This window comes from Peromyscus californicus, unplaced genomic scaffold (genome assembly GCF_007827085.1).
Source record: "Peromyscus californicus insignis strain IS unplaced genomic scaffold, ASM782708v3 Scaffold_12__1_contigs__length_115047231, whole genome shotgun sequence".
Lineage (NCBI taxonomy): Eukaryota > Metazoa > Chordata > Mammalia > Rodentia > Cricetidae > Peromyscus > Peromyscus californicus.
The window spans coordinates 75,955,118-75,974,180 of NW_026294413.1; the positions used below are offsets into that span (position 1 = coordinate 75,955,118).

General features: G+C 39.9%; 1 protein-coding gene and 1 non-coding gene across 2 annotated transcripts in view; both read left to right on the top strand.

Annotated features, from left to right (window-relative positions):
• Positions 1 to 44: 44 nt before the first annotated feature.
• Wdhd1 (WD repeat and HMG-box DNA binding protein 1) overlaps positions 45 to 19,063 on the top strand; it is a 43,573-nt gene continuing 24,554 nt past the window's right edge. The window contains exons 1-11 of the mRNA XM_052733419.1: positions 45 to 384; positions 4,401 to 4,512; positions 6,184 to 6,335; positions 7,271 to 7,382; positions 7,551 to 7,601; positions 8,496 to 8,591; positions 11,494 to 11,586; positions 13,206 to 13,312; positions 13,766 to 13,907; positions 16,972 to 17,191; positions 18,197 to 18,378. Of these exons, the coding sequence (XP_052589379.1) occupies positions 308 to 384; positions 4,401 to 4,512; positions 6,184 to 6,335; positions 7,271 to 7,382; positions 7,551 to 7,601; positions 8,496 to 8,591; positions 11,494 to 11,586; positions 13,206 to 13,312; positions 13,766 to 13,907; positions 16,972 to 17,191; positions 18,197 to 18,378 (1,344 nt within the window). The 5' untranslated portion in view covers positions 45 to 307. The remainder of the gene's footprint in view (positions 385 to 4,400; positions 4,513 to 6,183; positions 6,336 to 7,270; positions 7,383 to 7,550; positions 7,602 to 8,495; positions 8,592 to 11,493; positions 11,587 to 13,205; positions 13,313 to 13,765; positions 13,908 to 16,971; positions 17,192 to 18,196; positions 18,379 to 19,063) is intronic.
• LOC128108142 (U6 spliceosomal RNA) lies at positions 9,593 to 9,697 on the top strand. The gene has a single exon (XR_008217349.1). It is a non-coding gene; the product is annotated as a U6 spliceosomal RNA (small nuclear RNA).

Consider the following 19,063-nt stretch of genomic DNA (forward strand, 5'->3'; position numbering starts at 1 on the left):
CGGTCGGGACCTGCGCGGGGCGGCGGCGGGGGCGGGCGCGCGCATGCGCACAGGGCCAGCGCGCCGGAGCGCGGGAAGCCGCTCCGTGCGAACTGCTCTTCCCTCGCCCGGGAGGCTGTCGCACCCTTCCTGCTCCTTGTTCGCTTTGCCTGAGCCTGCAGAGGTGAAGCTTGTCAGCTCCCCGTCCGGCCGTGACGTGCTGTTGCTCCTCGGGTGAGGGGAACAGGACTGCGTAGCGCGCAGAGGACCGACCTTCCTCCTGAAAATACTAGTTCATACAACCCGGTTCAGGTAGGCAAAGGGAAAGATGCCGGCCACACAGAAGCCCATGAGGTATGGACATACGGAAGGACACACCGACGTCTGTTTTGATGATTCTGGAAGGTAAGCGTCTTTGGAAATGAAAAAGAACTGCTCCGGTGTGAATGTCAGCGGTCATTTACTGCACGTACAGTCAGCCGAAGATGACCGATGCGGAGGGAGGGAGGGAGGGAGGGATAAACAGGAACGTCTGTTTCCTGAGACTTGTTTGCTTTCCTCTGTCGTGGGAAGTTAAAATCCTGTTCCCAGAGGAGCGTCTTCTCGCCACGCACAGTTTCATTCGGTGTCATGTTCATTTTATGAGCTCGCTCGCTGCATACTGCTTGTCAAATCCCTCAGCCCGTCGGGAATGGTAGCCTCCTTTGGCTTTAGTAATGCTGTTTCTCTTTGTTCTCTTTCCTTCCCTTTTCTTTTTAACTTGCTGACTTAGAACCGACTTTGTTCTGTTTCATTCCTAAACTGTTATTTTACTAGGGCTATTCCCTTCTCTTTAGAAAAACAGAAGGTATGTTTTTTTTGTTTTATGTTTCTGTGTGTGTGTGTGTGTGTGTGTGCGCGCGCGTGTGTGTGCGCGTGTGTGTGCGCGTGTGTGTGTGTGCTTGTGGCTGAGTATGTTTGAGCTGCCATGTGGGTGCTGGGAACCGAACCCAGGTCCTCTGAAAGAGCAGCAAATGCTTGCAGGCCTGAGCCTTCTCTCCAGCCCCCATGCTTCCCATTTATCTTTCTAAGTGCCATTCCTGCCAGGTACTGTTAAGTTGTGTGACCTCCAATACCACACCTCTCTGTTCATTGATCCATAAAAAATATTTGTGAGTCTACCTTTCTGGGGGCCAGAGATAAGGACAACAAGCCATGACCATTTCCTTTATTGAAGTTAAGGTCTTCTTGGGTTAATAGGCATCAGGCACAAATTAATTACAAAACATGTATGTTTAGAAATACACTTAGAACTACTAAGTGATATGTGCAGTGATAAGGATATGGGCAGGGAAGGTGTGGGTTAGAGGACAGAAAGCTTCTCTAAGGGCGTGTCTTGAAATGAGAACTGGAGATTGAGTAGGTATTAAGAAATAAAGATAGGCCAGGGATGTAGCTTAGTGATACTACATCCCCCAGCCTCCTGAAAAAGAAAGAAAAAAGAAATATAAAGAGTTGGAGGCATGGTGGTAGGGTGGTGATGTTGGCGGTGTGAGTATGTTCAAAAGACCAGTGGAGCCAGGGGCCCTGCTTGCTTAAAAATGAAAAAGTATCCATAGTAGAAGGTGAAGTGATGTTGAGCTTCGTGAGATGGGTCTGTGAAGGTGAACAGGGAGTGTCCTATGCAAGGCCTTCTGCCTTTAATCTTGTTTGGAGGAGATGGGGAGATGGCCAACCAGTGTTCAGATGGGCCTGTGATACCAGTGGTTAGGAAATGGAGGAAGGGCATTCCTGGAGCAAGCAAGCTAGCCAGACTAGCTGAATTCATGTGTTCTGGGTTCAAGAGAGACCCTACCTCAGTATGTGAGAGCTACAGAAGAAAACATCTGACGTTAACCTGTGGCATTCACATGCTTGTGCCCACACATGCCCTGTACCCACACACATATAAACGCACGTAAACACAGGCATACACACAACGTACATACACACTTGTATGTACACACATAAGAATCTTGTTTTTGCCCTAACAGTGGTAAGGTCTTGAATGTTTGAAACAGAGTACAGCTATTCATAGGGTAGATGTGTGGAGGATGAATTAGTAGGAGATGCTTTGATTAGTTGTGTGGCAGAAATGGACACTAGAGTGGATATAAGCATGGAGAAAACAGGTAATCGATAGGATAATTCAGATGTTGAGGATAGAAAGATGTCTGATAGTATCTGCCTATCTGGATGTTATAGTTGAGGAAATTATGCTGTCGTTTGTAGGTACTGGAAATACTTGACACTTGAAGAAGAGCGTGGTTTAGAGGGGAACAGGGAGTACAGATTATGAGTTTGCTTTTCGACAAGGTTAGTGTAGGATTTCTTTGAGATGTTCAGTGAGAAATGTAAAGAAAACATTTGGAAATCAGAAAAATGTGAGCGAGGGATAGAAATAAACATGCATAGCTTTATTTGATGTCTGTCAGGGGTTAGGATTGAAGTCTTGACTGGGAACATGAGTGGAATTGTCAGCATATGTATAGATAATTAATACCAATTGCCATTAATTTAGTTGAAATCACCTAGAGAGGAATGAATATGGTGAGAAAAGGGTTCAAGGGCTAGGCCTAAAAATTTAGATATTACTTTAGAGGAGGGACACCCCACGCCCAAGGAGACCTTAGAGGTGCCTAGAAAAAGAAGAGGAGGAAGTACCTGTATCAAGTGTCCTTGGTGGGCCAAATTGAAAAGGAATAGTAGATTTATTAACGTGGAGGAAATTGATGATCTTGTGTAAGTTTTGTGGGGTAGAAAGAATGGTTGTATTTGAGTCAGGAGAACAGAAGGGAAGGAATTGGAGTTAGTGAGGATGACATTGTCAAAGAATCGGATGGCATGTGGGGTCAGGTGAGAGGTTACAACACTTACGTGTATGGAGATGATTTAATAGAGAATGAGGAATTTAGGGTAGTGGATATCCTGAGTAGGTGAGAAATGGGGACATGGTCAAATTCACAAGTGTTAAGTGAAGGTAGGATGGAGAGTAAATGTGGTCAACAATAGATTCTGTTTTCTGAGTAACTGGAAGCAATCGTTTGAAAGACGAGAAAGTTGTTTGAAAGAAGAGGGGCGGGCATGAGACTAGGAGAGCAGAGGAGTCGGATGGACTAGGGGGCGTTAAAGGACATGATGCAAATGCCTTGTTTAGGGCTCAACACTGAGAAGCCACTTATCCACCTTGTGCATTCATCAGTCTCTGCGTTCACTACTGTTCACTGGAAATAGAGGCTTCTGGAATAAAGGCTGAAAGTAGCATTATTTGTAATGCACATAAATATTTGGAAGGCAGTTTAAGGTTATTCAATTTAGCTAAGCAATAGTACCGAGTAACCTTCTGAAAGGGTTACTGTACCAGGAATGGGTTCCCTTTTGTGGAATAGACCTTGAATCCAAACGTCACTGTGGTTACCCCCATAACTGCCATCCCACATATGTCCACACATATGCCTTGAAGCTGGTGTCCTAGAGTCAGGGTCTCATATAGCACAGGCTGGTCCCAGACTTACGCAGCTGAGACCGACTCTGCCTCCCAAACACTGAGATTATAGCCTGGCTAAACACTTTCTTATGACCCCTTCTCATTTTCCCATTTAGAAATTAATCATTTTTTTCTTTTAAACATTCTTTTATTCATACTCTTTCCTTCCTTCCCTCTCTCCCTCCCTTCCTCCTTTTTTTAAAAATTAAAAAAAAAATTTTTGCCATTTGCCCTATACTATTTTTATTTAGTTTGCAGGGTTTTTTGTTTGTTTGTTTGTTTGTTTTTACAAGACAGGGTTTCTCTATAGCCTTGAATATCCTGGACTCAGTCGGTAGACCAGGATGGCCTTGAACTCACAGAGTTCCTTCTGCCTCTGCCTCCTGAGTGCTAGGATTAAAGGTGTGGACCACCATTACCCAGTGAATTTGCAGTTTTGTAATGTATCCAGATAGGACATTTAAAACAATGAACACAAGCACTTGGGAAATGAGACGGTTGAAAAACAGGCTAGAACAGATGCATGCAGCTATTTTAATAATTATTTTTGGGTAATTGAGCTCATATATTTATTCAACAAATATTTGCTATAATTTCTGTGTGTCATATGCTCTTGGTACTAGGGATATGATGGTGATTGATGCAGAAAGAGTCTGCTGTTGCAAAGATTATGTACTCAACTTTCTCTTACATTATTACAAGAAATAATTTTGTGCCAAGGAGGATCTGTAGAGAACATTAAACTCATCTTCATTTTATAGAATGAGAAGTTAAGTCTTTTATTGATGTTTATTTATTTGAAAATGAGAAACGTATTCACTAATGTCTTGATTTTGTTTCAAAATATATAGAAGTAACATTCCATAAAGGGTATTTCTGAAATAGGTGACATTTAATATGTGCATGTCCTTCACAGTTTTATTGTGACTTGTGGAAGTGATGGTGACGTGAGGATGTGGGAAGATTTGGACGACGACGATCCCAAGTCCATTAATGTGGGAGAAAAGGCATTTTCATGTGCCTTGAAGGTACAGTCAGTTTACTTGATGTGAAGTAATTCTGGCATGTTACTTTTATGCTTGCGTGAAAAATTATATAAAAATATAAATTTCTCCTTGCTGCATTTCCTTTACCCTGTACCATATCTTTGGGGAAGCACTTAGTTTTTCATTTTTTAAAAATGATTTATTTTTTATTATATTATATGTGTGTGTTTGCCGTTGCATGTCCAATCCAGCAGGGAGTATCAGGTCCCTTAGGGCTAAAGTTACAGGCAGTTGTGAACCACTTTACATGCTGGGAACCCAACTCAGGTCCTCTGGAAGAGCAGTAAGTGCTCTTAACTGCTGAACAAAGAATGAAAATATTTCTTATAGAAGTTTTGAATATATTGCATGCATCTTTCTTTGTCACCCCTACTCCCTGTTTTTGTTGTTGTTTGTTTCTTGAGAGAGGGTCTTCTTCAGCCAAGGCTAGCCTCAGACTCACTATGTAGTCAAGGGTGGACCCTTGAACTCATGGTCCTCTGGAACCTGAACTCCTGCTTCCATCTACCAAGTGGTGGGATTATGGGCACGCTGAGTTTGTGTAGTTCTGGGGACCAAACCCCAGGCTTTCCTGAAAGCCAGGAGAATACTCTACCAACTGAAATACATTACAGCCCAGTATCACTGTAATAGCAAAGTTGGAAGCAATTGAGGAAATTCTCAGAGAATTTGTTTTATAATTTGGTAGAGCCACAAGATAGATAGGAAACTACTAAAACAGGGTAGCTTTTGTATATCTGCATCAGGAAAGATGTTTATAACAAGTGAGAAAATTAAAAAGTTGTAGACATATCTGTATCGTGTGATGTTTGTTAAAAATACGAACGTATTTGCGTGGGTTTATGAAAAAGTTAAAATGACATAACCTCCGTATGTTAATAGAGATTACTTTATAAGAGTAGAAAACTCTTTGCTCAGGGCACTTTTATATTGTGTTTTTTCCTCCAATAATAGTTATGCATTGTGATGTATGAAAAAGTGTGTAAGGAAGGAAAAGTAAATGAGGTATTTTATATTAATTTGGTAGTCCTTGTGTAAAATTACCACACACTCGGTGGCTTAAACCCCTAGACCACGATTGCTTCATAGTCCAGGAGGCCAGAAGCCTGAGACTCAGAGGCAACAGGATTGACTCTTGCTGGTCTCTAAGGGATGATCTGTTCCTCGTCTGCCTTCTGGTTGTCATAGTCCGAGTCAACCCATGTTCTTATATCACTCCGTCTCAGCAATGGGCTCTGCCGTGGTCTTTATCCTGTTCCAAAAGGCATAGTTGTATTTGCTGACAGGGCTTCGGTAGTGGCTTTGTTTGTGGATGTCGTCTTCTGCGCTGAAACCGTTTTCTCAAATCTCCTGTGAGTCTTCTCATGTTGATGATACATGGCATCCTTTAAAATGTAACTCTTTTTCTTACCGGAAGTTAAAAAATAATTGCAGGCCAAAGATTGGCTGGTGAAGGTAGAATTAAGTTTTCTAAAGCTAGGAGATTTTTCTTACTAGTGTTTTCTTTAGACAAATTGTATACTGATAAGTTCTCTCTGGGCATGAACTACATTTATAAGGCTTTGCGATTTTTACAGATTTTTCATTATGGAGATACTATTAGCTGATTTGGATTTGTTATGCCAGCATGTCTAACCTTTATTTTTCTTTAAGAATGGAAAATTGGTCACTGCAGTTTCTAATAACACCGTCCAAGTCTATACATTCCCTGAAGGAGTTCCTGATGGCATATTAACACGCTTCACTACAAATGCAAACCACGTGGTCTTCAATGGAGATGGTACTAAAATTGCTGCTGGGTCAAGGTGAGCTCAGCTCCCATGCAGTGTTAGGAGAGTGATAGTTTTAGGGCACTGTCCACTTTTATTGTTGTTGCCAAGTCTTTCATAAAGGGTTTTGAGGACAAACTTGTGAATTAAAAAAAAAAAACAAATTAAATATATTGCTTCTAGTGCTGAAAAAGATCAGAGAAAGGTAATAACTTGTTAGAATTTTTTTTGTTTTGTTTTTTTGTTTTTGTTTTTGTTTTTTCGAGACAGGGTCTCTCTGTGTAGCTTTGTGCCTTTCCTGGATCTCGCTCTGTAGACCAGGCTGGCCTCAAACTCACAGAGATCCGCCTGCCTCTGACTTCCGAGTGCTGAGATTAAAGGCATGTGCCACCACTGCCTGGCCGAAATTTTTTAAAAAATTATTTTAGGTAGAACCAAAATCCAGATTTTTGCAGAATCTTTCTTTTTTTGTATTTCTTTTTTTCTTTTCTTTTCTTTTTTTTTTTTTTTTTTTTGAGACAGAGTTTCTCACTGTAGCCCTGTCCTCTAACTCCCTCTATAGACCAGGCTGACCTCTGCTAGGTTTAAAGGTGTGCACCACCACACCTGGCTTCTGTAGAATCTTTTAATTCTCCTTATGGGTGGGTGGGGGGAACTTGTTGAATTGTGAGGTAGGATGTGATAGTACTTTCTAAAATGGTTGTAACTGTTAATTAGATTAGCAATAATAGCTAGAAGTATCCAGAGAAGCCATTTAGGCAGTGGTTATATTTTAACAAGGTAAGAAATTTTGACTTGTTTATTTTCAGCATTTTTATTGAACAAAATGAAACAGCAAGTTACTAAATTTGAGTGAGAGTTTGCAAGTTGTTATGAAAGAATTCACTCTTGGTTTTGAAATGTTTAAGCCATGCTTTAGAAGAGGGTTTTGTATTGTCATTTATTCATGTGATTCTTCTTCACTGTTACAGTGATTTTCTGGTCAAAGTTGTGGACGTGATGGATAACAGCCAGCAGCAAACATTTAGAGGCCACGAGGCCCCTGTTTTAAGTCTGTCTTTTGATCCTAAGGGTACCTTTCTGGTAAGTCTTTCATTCCTTTTTCATTTTCTTCAATGTGTTTAAAGCTGTGGAAGAATTGGTAGAAAAATTTACCCTATTGGTAAAAAACTTGTTTTATTATTAGTTGAACCAATTTCTAAGTGGTATTATGGCTGTAATTATAGAGAAATACATTGTTTATTTCTGCAGGCATCATCTAGTTGTGATGGAACTGTCAGAGTGTGGAATGTTTCTGATCAGGTAAATTAGTAAATTTAAATTTAAAACATTTTGCCCATTTCAATGGTATTTTGGGTGTTACATAATATATTATTGGTCCAAATAGTTATTTATCTTTATAATCAGTTTCAATGAGTAACATTAAGCATTGCTTTCATTATTCCAGAATAATCTGATAGAAACATAAATATGTTGAACAATAATTGCTTTTACATCAACTCATAGGAGGAACTAAATAGTATTTAACTTTTCAGCTTGATAAATTAAAGGGGACAATTTAGCCATATATTTAGAGGATAACTGTCCTCTATATTAGATTGTATTAGATGTTGCGGATAGAGGAATAAAGACAGAGGCCACACTTGATCTGGAGAGTGACATAGAACTTAAGCTTCTGCTAATCAAGCCTGGTACAGGTTTTTAAAAAAGCTCTCCAGACGGGCAGAGGAAAAAGTCTGGTCTCCCTGAGGCAATCAGTGGGTTTGTCATCACACAGATACTGTGGCTTCAGGAAAATATCCCTCACAGATAGGCCTCAGTGGCCACAGTTCTGCCTGAAGTCTTGAAGGAAGAAGTTCTGACTTTGATAACTTTGATGCCTTACCATTTTATGGCAGACCATTCGAGATTTATTTACTTTTGTCAACATGTTTAATTTATTGAGGTCTTTTCTTTTTGGTTCATCAAAGTCGTGTTTGCTTAATGTGCACAGAAAATGCTCTTGTAAAGTTTGTACTCTTCATGTATCTGAAGGGCTTAAAACAGAATAGGCTAATTAGTTGTGATAGTTAAAATGTATTAAGTTGCTTTTTCCTAAGGCATAACAAATGGAGGAAACTACCTGCTGAATTTGTTTTGCATCTATTTTGAGAGAAATTTTGATAAAGAGGAGTAAATTTTCTTTTTGAAAAACAGACATGTGCTGTTAGTTGGCCAGTACTACAAAAGTGTAACGATGTGGTGAACGCCAAGTCCATCTGCAGACTCGCGTGGCAGCCCGAAACCGGGAAAGTATGTGACAACGCTTAATGTTCAATCCTTAAATTACTTCTTTCAGTCCTTGTTAATTTTTAATTGTGAAAAGTTTGTTTTGTATTGTAATTTTATTTGTATTATGTGCTTTAGAACTCTAAGCCAAATATTGAATACTGAAATGCTTCAAGAAACATTTCAACTTTAAAAAATTTTACTATGTGTATGAATGTGATGTTTGGGTGTATGCATGCATGACGTGGCATGCTTGTAGAGGACAGTGGACAGTTTTTTAAAAGAATCCATGAAAGCTTGAGGTGTGGGCTGGCAGGATGGCTCTACAGGGTCAATAACAATGTATAACAAATATACCATTCTATGAGATTGCAAATGTCTTAGGTGTTCATTTATAGGGAACTGGTTAAATAAATATTAGTATTCCTAAAGTTAGATTTTCTCTAATTGTTAGAATGAGGAATATCTTTCATGTTCTTATGAACTAGACTTTAAGATATAACTACAAACTATCAAGCTACAAAGTAGTAGGTATAGATAGAATGATATTATTAATAATAATAATAACAATTAATATATTATTATTAATACTTATTAATAAAGACATATCACTGTACATGAATACTTAAATATATTTCTTAATATATTTATATTTTACTTAATACAATTATAAATACTTAAATATACACACATGCATGTATACATATGCATTCTTTGTTCTATTGTGAGAAGGGGCTCGTGATCAAGCTTGCTATGTAGCTAGGATTTCAGGCTCCTAAGCATCCTGCTCATATTCATACTTTTACAGTCTTATTTGTCCTTATGAGAAGAACTGCTTCTGATTTGGAGAGACTTTCAGGACAGACCCTTCCTTTTAGATCTTGTGAATATTTTTTTCTTTGACACAGGGACTGGCTGTGTAGCCCAGAAGTCAGGATTCTCCTACCTCTTTCTGAATGCTGGGGTTATGGGCATGTATAACCATACTTAGCTTTCATAAGTTGAGTGAGCACTTAGGAGTATAGATTCACTTTGGTAACATATTTACTAAAATTTGAATGATACAGAGAATTTTAACATTGGCCCCATGCAAGGATGACATGCAAATTCATGAAGCATTCTATATATTTTTTTTTTTTTTTGCTTTTTCGAGACAGGGTTTCTCTGTGTAGCTTTGCGCCTTTCCTGGAACTCACTTGGTAGCCCAGACTGGCCTCGAACTCACAGAGATCCGCCTGGCTCTGCCTCCCAAGTGCTGGGATTAAAGGCATGCGCCACCACCGCCCGGCTATATTTTTTTTTTTTAAAAAATTCCATGTTATATAATAACTTGTATTATTTAAAAATAAAATACATTATTAGATTTTTAATTAATTAATTTTATGTGTTTGTATGTTTTGCTTGCATGAATGTCTTCTGCCTCATGGGCATGCCTGGTGCTTGAGAAGGTCAGAAGAGGGCATTGGATCCCCTGGGACTGGAGTTACAGACTGCTGTGAGCTGCTTTGTAGGTGCTGGGAATCAAACCCAGGCTCTAGAAAAGCAACCAATACCCTTGATTGCTGCGCTGTCTCTTCTGTCCCATTTTATTTATTTATTTATATTTTTATTTATTTTTTGGAGAGAAGTTTTTGAGGTAGGTTTTCTCTGTGTAGCCTTGGTGGTCCTAGAACTAACTCACTCTATAGACCAGACTGGCCTCGAACTCACAGAGATCAGCCTGCTTCTGCCTCCCAAGTGCTGGAATTAAAGGCGTGTACCACCACTGCCCAGTTCAGCTTCACTTTACTAACCTTTTTAAATATGGAAAAATACACATTTTTTTTTAGTGTTTTGATAGTGCTGTTTTTTTGTTGTTATTTTTCTTCCTAAGTCCTGGGCCTTGTGTATTTAAAGCATATATTCTTCCACTGAGCTGTCTCCCAGCCTTTCCACAGTTTTATTTTTTCTACTTATCTGTTTCTTGGAAGAACACACTAAGCAAGCAGTTGATTTCTTTTTTCCTCTCAAGACATTAAAAGTATTATGGAGCTAGTGAGATGCTCAGCAGGTCGAAGTGCTCGCTGCCAAGTTTAACTACCTGAGTTGGAGCCCCGAGACACACCTGGGAGGAGAGAGCCAACTGCTGCACATGCACACATGCACAGTAAATTAATAAATATAAATGTCATTTTAAAAATTAAAAAACCAAGGACTCTGGCTTGATTTCCCAGCAGCAAATGAGGTGGATTTTTAAATATAAGAAGACTATGTTCTGAGGCTGGAAATGGCTCCGTGGTTTAGAGTACTGGCTGCTCTCTCTGAGGGCCAGCTTCAATTCCTGGCAGCCATATAGTGGTTAACAGACAGACATCTGTAACTCCAGTTCCAGGGCAGGTAACACTCACCTCTGGCCTCCACGGGCACCGTGTGTGCAAGTGGTGCAGACATACAACAGGCAGAATACACACATAAAATCAAAATAAAGAAAAGAATGCTAGCCTTAGAAATCAAGTTTAAAAGAGTCAAGGGCCAGTGAGATGGCTCCGTGGATAAAGGTACTTATAAAGGCCAAGGCTGGCAACCTGAGTGTGAGCCACAGAACCTGGCAAGGTGGAAGAAGAGAACAGACTCCTTCCTACCAGTTGTCCTCTGATCTCTCCATGTGCACTGAGGCGTGCTTGCTCACTCTCTCTCACACATGCACAGTATTTATTATGTGCAGTAGCTACTACACGGTTGCCTTGTCTTTCATTGAAAGTAATAGAGTGATGTTCACTTGGGTTTTTTTTCTTATCAAGATTTCAAATCAAGTGAGTTTTGAGTTTCGTTAGTAGTAGTTGAAATTCAAAGTTGCTCTTGTGTCTTGTAAGTTTGCCTGGATTGGCTTTATGTTCTTTTCCTCTGCAAATTGAATTTTTGTAATTTTATTTGTCTTTCCCAATAGTTACTAGCAGTTCCTGTGGAAAAATCTGTTAAACTGTACAGAAGAGAAACTTGGAGTAATCCGTTTGATCTTTCCGATAGTTCTATCTCTCAGGTAGGTTTTGTAAGTGACATCTGGAGTGGTAACTATAGAAGGATTTAATGCATACTTCACTAAAAACAGTTGTCCAATATGAAGCATGTGGGCTGGAGAGGTGAGTCAGTGGTTAGAGCACTGGCTGCTCTTCCAGAGGACCCAGGTTTGATTCCCAGCACCCACATAGTGGCTCACAACCACTGTAACTGCAGTTCCTGGGGATCTGATGCCTTCTTCTGGCCTCCACAGCAATGCATGCAGATGGTACCCAGGCATACATTCAGGCAAAATACCCCTACAGATAAAAATAAATAAATGGACATTTATAGGAAGTAAAATTACCCTTAGCTTGTTATTAGAGTAAATTATTCTTGAATTTTTATTTTGGGTTTCAGTAAGATTTGTGATTCTAGTCTCCAGAACTTTAGTAGAAGAAAGGTTATTAGGTTTTTTTTTTTCCTTTTTTAAAGATTTATTTATTTATTTATTTATTTATTTTTAGGTGGGGCCTGTCTTAGTTAGGCTTTCTATTGCTGTGAAGAGACACCATGACCACAGCAACTCTTACAAAGGAAAAACATTTAACTGGGGTGGCTAACATTTTCAGAGGTTTAGTCCATTATCATCATGGTGCAACATGGTGGCATTCGGGCAGACATGGTGCTGGAGAAGTAGCTGAGAGTCTTGCAGGAAGTGGCTGTCTCACTGGGCATGGCTTGAGCATATATGAGTCCTCAAAGTCCCCCTCCACAGTGACGCACTTCCTCCAACAAGACCACACCTACTAGTGCCACTCTCTTCCGGGGCCATTTCTTTCAAACTGCCACAGGGTCTTACCACATAGCCCTGTCTGGCCTGGCATTCTCAATGTAAATCAGGCTGGTGTTAAACTCATAGAAATCGTCCCGCCTCAGTCTCATTAGAATTAAAAATGTGTGCCACTACACCTGGCTAGATTATTCTTTTTTATTTTAAGGGTATGTGGGTTTTTTTGTGTGTGTAAGTGACTGTGTATGTGCCTGGTGCCTGAGGAGGCTAGAAGAGGGCTCTGAGTCCCTGGCACTAGAGTTCTGGATGGTTATGAATTGTCATGTGGTTGCTGAGAACTGAACCCTGGTCCTCTGCAAAGGCAGCCAGTGCTCCTAACCACAGAGCCACCTCTCCAGCACCTAGTTAATTTTCTTATTCTGTCTCTATCTTTCATTTCCTCATTTCTCTCAAATTTTAGGCCAAAAATTACTGATCTATATTCTTTCTCTCTCTATCCTCATGTAAGTTTTTGAGGCTAAAGGCTCAGGGTAGCAACAGTGACTTGCTAAGGTTCACCTCATTTACTGGTGTCTTCATTTGATAGTGAATGGTAGGAGGACCCCCCCCCCCTTTTTTTTTCAGGATGATAACATTGTTTTGTATTGTTATATTTCATTGTTAAAATTAGGCAGGTACTAATTTTCTCTTGGCTAACAAAACAACATATGCTAATAGCTGAATATTATTTAAAAAGGTTAAAAATAAATATACTTTTGCCATTTAAAATGTAATTAGAATAATATAGACTAGAGATTTAAAACTACTTGGGGGTAATAAAGTGGGTAGTTTCAAAATGTACAACATTATTATTAACTGTTTCTTTGTAGACACTCAATATAGTTACCTGGTCTCCCTGTGGGCAGTATTTGGCTGCAGGTACTATTAATGGCTTAATTGTAGTTTGGAATGTGGAAACCAAAGACTGCATGGAAAGGTACAATTTATTGTTCTTGTTTTATTAGGAAACATTTGCACGTTTTGACTGTTAATCAAAATGAAAATAGCTCTTAGTTATGAAAACCATTTAGTTTTTTAAATATTTATTTACTTAATAATTGTTTGTGTGTATGTGCACACTGGAGAGAGCCTGCATGGCTCAGTGTGCTGTAGCGATCAGAAAACATTGCATGAGCCAGTTCTCGATTCGTGAGGGTTCTGGAGATCAAACTCAGGCTTGGTGACAAGTGTCCTTACACACTGAACCATCTCTAGTACCACGTAATTTTTTCATGTTGAAATTTACCTAGAAAGTAAAGAAATGTAGTTTGCATTTGTTTTTGGATGGTGCTGAAGACTGAATGATTGCTAAACAAGGACTCTACTACTGAGTCACATTCTCTAGTCCAGTTGACTGTATCTTTAAAAGAACCCACTTTTACATTTTCAGGGTAAAACATGAGAAAGGTTATGCAGTTTGTGGCCTGGCCTGGCATCCTACTTATGATCGAATATGTTATACTGACGTGGAAGGAAACCTTGGGATCCTGGAAAATGTTTGTGACCTCAGTGGAAAGGTGTCAAGCAATACGGTAATGTGTAACATGCTAGAACAGGCTTTTCCCAGTATTCTGCCGGTGTGTAGATTTAGAAAAGATGAGTAAACTGCCTTATTTTCTTGTGGAATTACAATTTATGTTTCTATCTTAGATGTTCAGTAATCATCTGTAATAAAGCTATTTAAATTTGTTCAATCGAACATTGCTCAACTATATTTCACAAGGAAGCTTTGCTTCCTCCACTGAATGCTTTTCTAAGCGATTATTTTCTTTTTTATTTCTTTGTAAAATACTATTTTGCATTTTGTGTGATGATTGTTAGATAAATGTTTTAGAGCTAAAACTTAAATTTAATAACCGGAACAGGTCTCAGTTGGCTTATAAGCCTTTTCTGCTCTGAATTACGCTCCGCTCTTAAAGCTTCCTGGCTACCTCCTCTGCGTGGTCATCTACCCTTCTGGAGTGCTTTGAGCTCACGACCTTGTTTTATGTCTCCTTGCTTTTGTTCATTGACCTTCCTTGACAAATGTACCTTCTCATATTTCAGGTCTTAGTGTAGACTTCCATTTGAAGGTTGTAGAATAAATTCTCCCCCTGAAAACCCTATTAAAGTGAAGATTCACATAGGATAAAGAAGACGACTATTGAAGCAATGCTAGAAATGAAATTTTGCAGAGTAAAAACACAGAAAGATGATTTTAAATTAGGTTTTCAGAAAGTTGGATTTAAATACTGCAGTGGTATAGAACTAAGGTACAACCCAGCTTGCATTTTATCCCCAAGATTCAGAACTTCGTAGCATTAAGCACGTCCAAAAGTGGGGCTGACAACAATAGAGATTCAATGAGCAAAGAGACCCTCCAGTCTCAGTGTCAGATGGACAGAAAGGTAACCCTTCTCCCCAAATCCTCATGTCTACTTTAGCAGATGTTGGCAATTTGTTCTCTAGAAAGACAAAGTCGAGAAGGTACTTGGTCTAGGAATTCTGGATACAATTGAGTAGCATTAGATGAGGGAAGGTTTGGAAATACTGTACTGAAAATAGGTTTACATGAAGCGATGATGCTTGGATGTTAAAATTCCCAGTTCACTTGTATGTGGCTACTTGCTCTGTTCTCAGAAGGAGCTTCTTTTTTAGTTGTTTCTAAATTTTATTTATGAATTAATACAAAATATTCCAGATCAGTGCATTCTAATCCTCCTCTTCTTCTTCATCCTAGTTAATTGAGAAGGGATGTGATTCATGACTCTCTTTACAGTTAGTGTGTAACAAGTCACCGATTTTTTTTTTAATTTGAAAAGGAAAATTTTCAGTTGAAAAAATTGAACAATATATTTATTCATCAACATGATACAATTTAGAATTGTAACATACAGTTTAAAAAAAACCAACAAATTTCTCAGTTTTCAACTCTGATATAACTCTGAGAGGCGGAGACAATAAATCATCATTCCCAGATATTCTCAAGAGTTTTGAAAACTATGATAATTTGAATATACTTCTAATAATCTTTCCATTATATAATTTGGTTAGCTATTATTCTTATTTCAAGAATAAAATATACTAAGTAGTACTTAGAAAGAAATACATCCTACAAGAACATTCAGTGAAAAGCACAATTTAAAATTCAGTCCCCTCGGCTGGGCAGTGGTGGCGCACGTCTTTAATCCCAGGACTTGGGAGGCAGAGGCAGATGGATCTTTTTGAGTTCGAGGCCAGCCTGGTCTACAGAGTGAGTTCCAGGACAGCCAGGGCTACATAGAGAAACTCTGTCGTGAAAAACCAAAACAAAAAAAACCCAAACAACAATAACAACAAAAAAAAATTCAAGCCCCTTATGGAATCACATGTGGACCCTGCCCATTTAAAGATTTATTTTGCATTGAAAATGTTATACCTTGAAAGAACATTCAGAAGACTTACACAAAGTGACTGTGCATGTGAACTCATAGAAAGTATTTTCCTCTAAATATATTGTGGTGAAATATTTCAAATACTTTTGGAAAAAGGCATCTTGGAAGTTACAGTGACCTCACTCTTGCTCCTTCCGAGGTCACAGCACTTCTACCAGATTCCTGCCTTTCCCTCCACTCTGATTCTGCCCTGACGGAACTGCCTGAAACTGGCAGTATCCATGATTCCTTCCTCTACAGGGTGGGTGCGTGCAGTCAGGGGTGAACTTCAAAACCCGCTCCTCTTTTTGCCCCACTAACTCTCCTTTACCACAAGCTTTTTCATGGACACCGTGGCAGTATAGGGCTTCTTTAGTGTCTCTTCATGGTCACTACTTGTTATTGAGGTAATTGGGGTTCTCTTTTGTGGATTCTTAGTTTTATTCATAAACTAATTTAAAATGGACTTAGAAGGAAGCTTGAGGACTATTTTATTAGAAAGGAAAACTATAGTAGGCAGGTAGAAATTCCCAGCAGTTGCGGAGAGCCTCAACAGAGATGGAGAAGAGTCATGCCTTAAAGTAGGCATGGAGGTCAGCAAGCAGCCGTGGAAAGCTGGGAGGGTGGGTCGGAGTGTCTGGAGAAGAGCCTCGAGAGCCAGTGTCAGGGAGAGCACGCCTGGGCCTTTAGCAGTATCTGGAAAAGAGGCGAGGTTACGTCTTTGAGTCAAAAAAGCAGGCAGACTTAGCAGTGCTGCGTGATGACAGCACTTCAAGTGGCTGCCTGCGTGTGGTGTGTGCACACATGTCTATCTCTAAACCTGGCCTGTCCCCAGAGTACAAGGCATTTAAAGTAAAAGTATTCGCTAGCCACTTTAAATCATAGATATGTGCTTGGCAGAGTTTATACACGTCTCAAGGAGCCAGGTGTGTTGGTGGCACTTGCTAGGTAGAGCAGCAGGACCAGAAGTTTCAGGTCAGCCTCAGTGGCATAGTGAGTGTGAGGCCAACGTGGGCTATACGAGACAGTGTTTCAAAAAACCAAAAACACAAAAAGGTTGCCCTTGGAATCAAGGCTATTCACTTATGTGCAAGGAACTGGGTTTATCTGCGGCACCACATTAACAGCCAAAGAAAAAGAGCCGCCTTTTGCCTAATCGTTTTTCTAGATCACTTACTAATGTGTTCTAATTTAACTTTTCAAGGTGTCTAGTAGAGTGGAGAAGGATTACAATGACCTTTTTGACGAAGACGATGCAAGTAGTGCTGGCGATTTTCTAAATGACAATGCGGTTGAGATCCCTTCTTTTCCAAAAGGAGTTATAAATGATGATGATGAGGAGGAGGAGGAGGAGGACCTCATGCTGGCTGCAGATCGTCTCAGACGGCGAAGCCATGTCTTGGGAGATGATGAAAACTCAGTTGGTATGAATTTGACTTTGTGCATGTGATAATCCCCTTGCTGATTAGTTTTCCAAATGTTATTAAAACTATCAGAGATGGCTTCATTAGTGTGTAGAGCTACATCCTAAATCCTATGTTAAAAAAATTTCAAGTCACCCATGTAAGCCTTTTTAACAAACTATAAAGTAAGCTATAGTCCAAACACAGAGGAAATACTAGAGATTAACTCAATGAAATTGACAATAGAAAAGTTAGAGACGGGGCTGGCTCAGAGGGTAGAGGCGTTTATGCCTGGCCTCGTCACCCGAGTTTGAGTCCCAGATCCCATGAGGTAGCAGGAGAGAACTCAGTTCCCAGAGTCATCCTCTGACCCCGCACACGTGTGCCGTGGCCTGTTCGCATCTGCACTCAAAGACACAGGAAACTAAATGGGCCAGTGAGACGGCTCATCAGGTAAAAGTGCCTGCCCGTTAAGGCTGACAACCTGGGCTCCGTCTCTGGGACCCACAAGTACATGGTGAACACCACCGAGCCATCTCCACAGCCCCAGAGCTTTAAAGACAATTATGATTTGTGTGTGTGCACGTCACAACATACATGGCGCTGGCTCTCTCCCTCCATCTGTATGTGGGTTCTGGGGATCTAAGTCGGGTTACCAGGTTTTCACAGCAAAGCAGCTTTAACTGCTTAATCATCTCACTGGTTCACCCAGAACTTTTTAAAAAAGAAATAGAAATTGATTTCTAGAAATCAAGGATTTGTAAAATGAGTTTTTACTCTTAAGTTGGCGGTAGCTAAGAATGCAGTGACTACCAGCAGAGTTTGGTGTCCTTGCCTAGATTGACATAAGGCACCGTGTGTTCCGCCTCCCGGGACTTTTGAATCGTCACTCCGTTTCTTTAACATGCTGGGGGAGGCGACTAGTGTGTCAGCTATTGCTCAGACACGTTGGAGTGTCACTCTGCTCTTCCAGAATGGTTTTCTTTTTGTGATTGTCTTATATATATATACTGCTTTGTACTGTAGATGCCACAGTGCTAAAAACTGATCTTCACAAAGAGGAAGGGGAAGATGACCAGGCAGGCAGTCTTCACAATCTCCCCCTTCCAAAACCCCAAAGGCCGTTCTACGATGGGCCCATGCCAACACCCCGACAAAAGCCGCTGCAGCCGAGTTCTACACCCTTGCATCTCTCTCACAGATTCATGGTAAGCCTTCTTCTACACCTAACTTTTCAGTCATTCTTCAGTACTGTTTCCTCCCTACTTATTTGATGGATTGAAACATAATTTCAAAAACTTTGCTTAAGTGGGCTAGAGCATTTTGATTGATATAGTTTTATGGTGGGTTTATTTCATGGTTAACTAAAATTTTTAATCTTATTTCAATCTTACTATTGAAGATTTTGTTAATTCTGTTTTGCAAAATGAAATAACATAAAAATATGACTATGTATCTTGTAATACTTGTTGGAATATTTCCAAACCTTATTTCTCAGAATCTCACTGAGTAGCCTAGAACTCACTGTGTAGACCAGGTTGACCTGAAATTTGTGATAGCCTCCTGCCTCTGCCTCCTGAGTGCTGGGATTATAGGTATGTACTGTCATGCCTGGCTATATTTTTTATATAAAATATTATTTGGATTCTAAAACACTTGTTGGAAGATGTTTTTTAAGGCAATTTTTTTTCTTTTTTTTTTTTTTTTTTTTTTTCTTTTGGTTTTTGAGACAAGGTTTCTCTGTGTAGCTTTGCGCCTTTCCTGGAACTCGCTTTGGAGACCAGGCTGGCCTCGAACTTACAGAGATCCGCTTGCCTCTGCCTCCCGAGTGCTGGGATTAAAGGCATGCGCCGCCACCGCCCAGTTTGTTAGATGTTTTTATTGAAGACATAG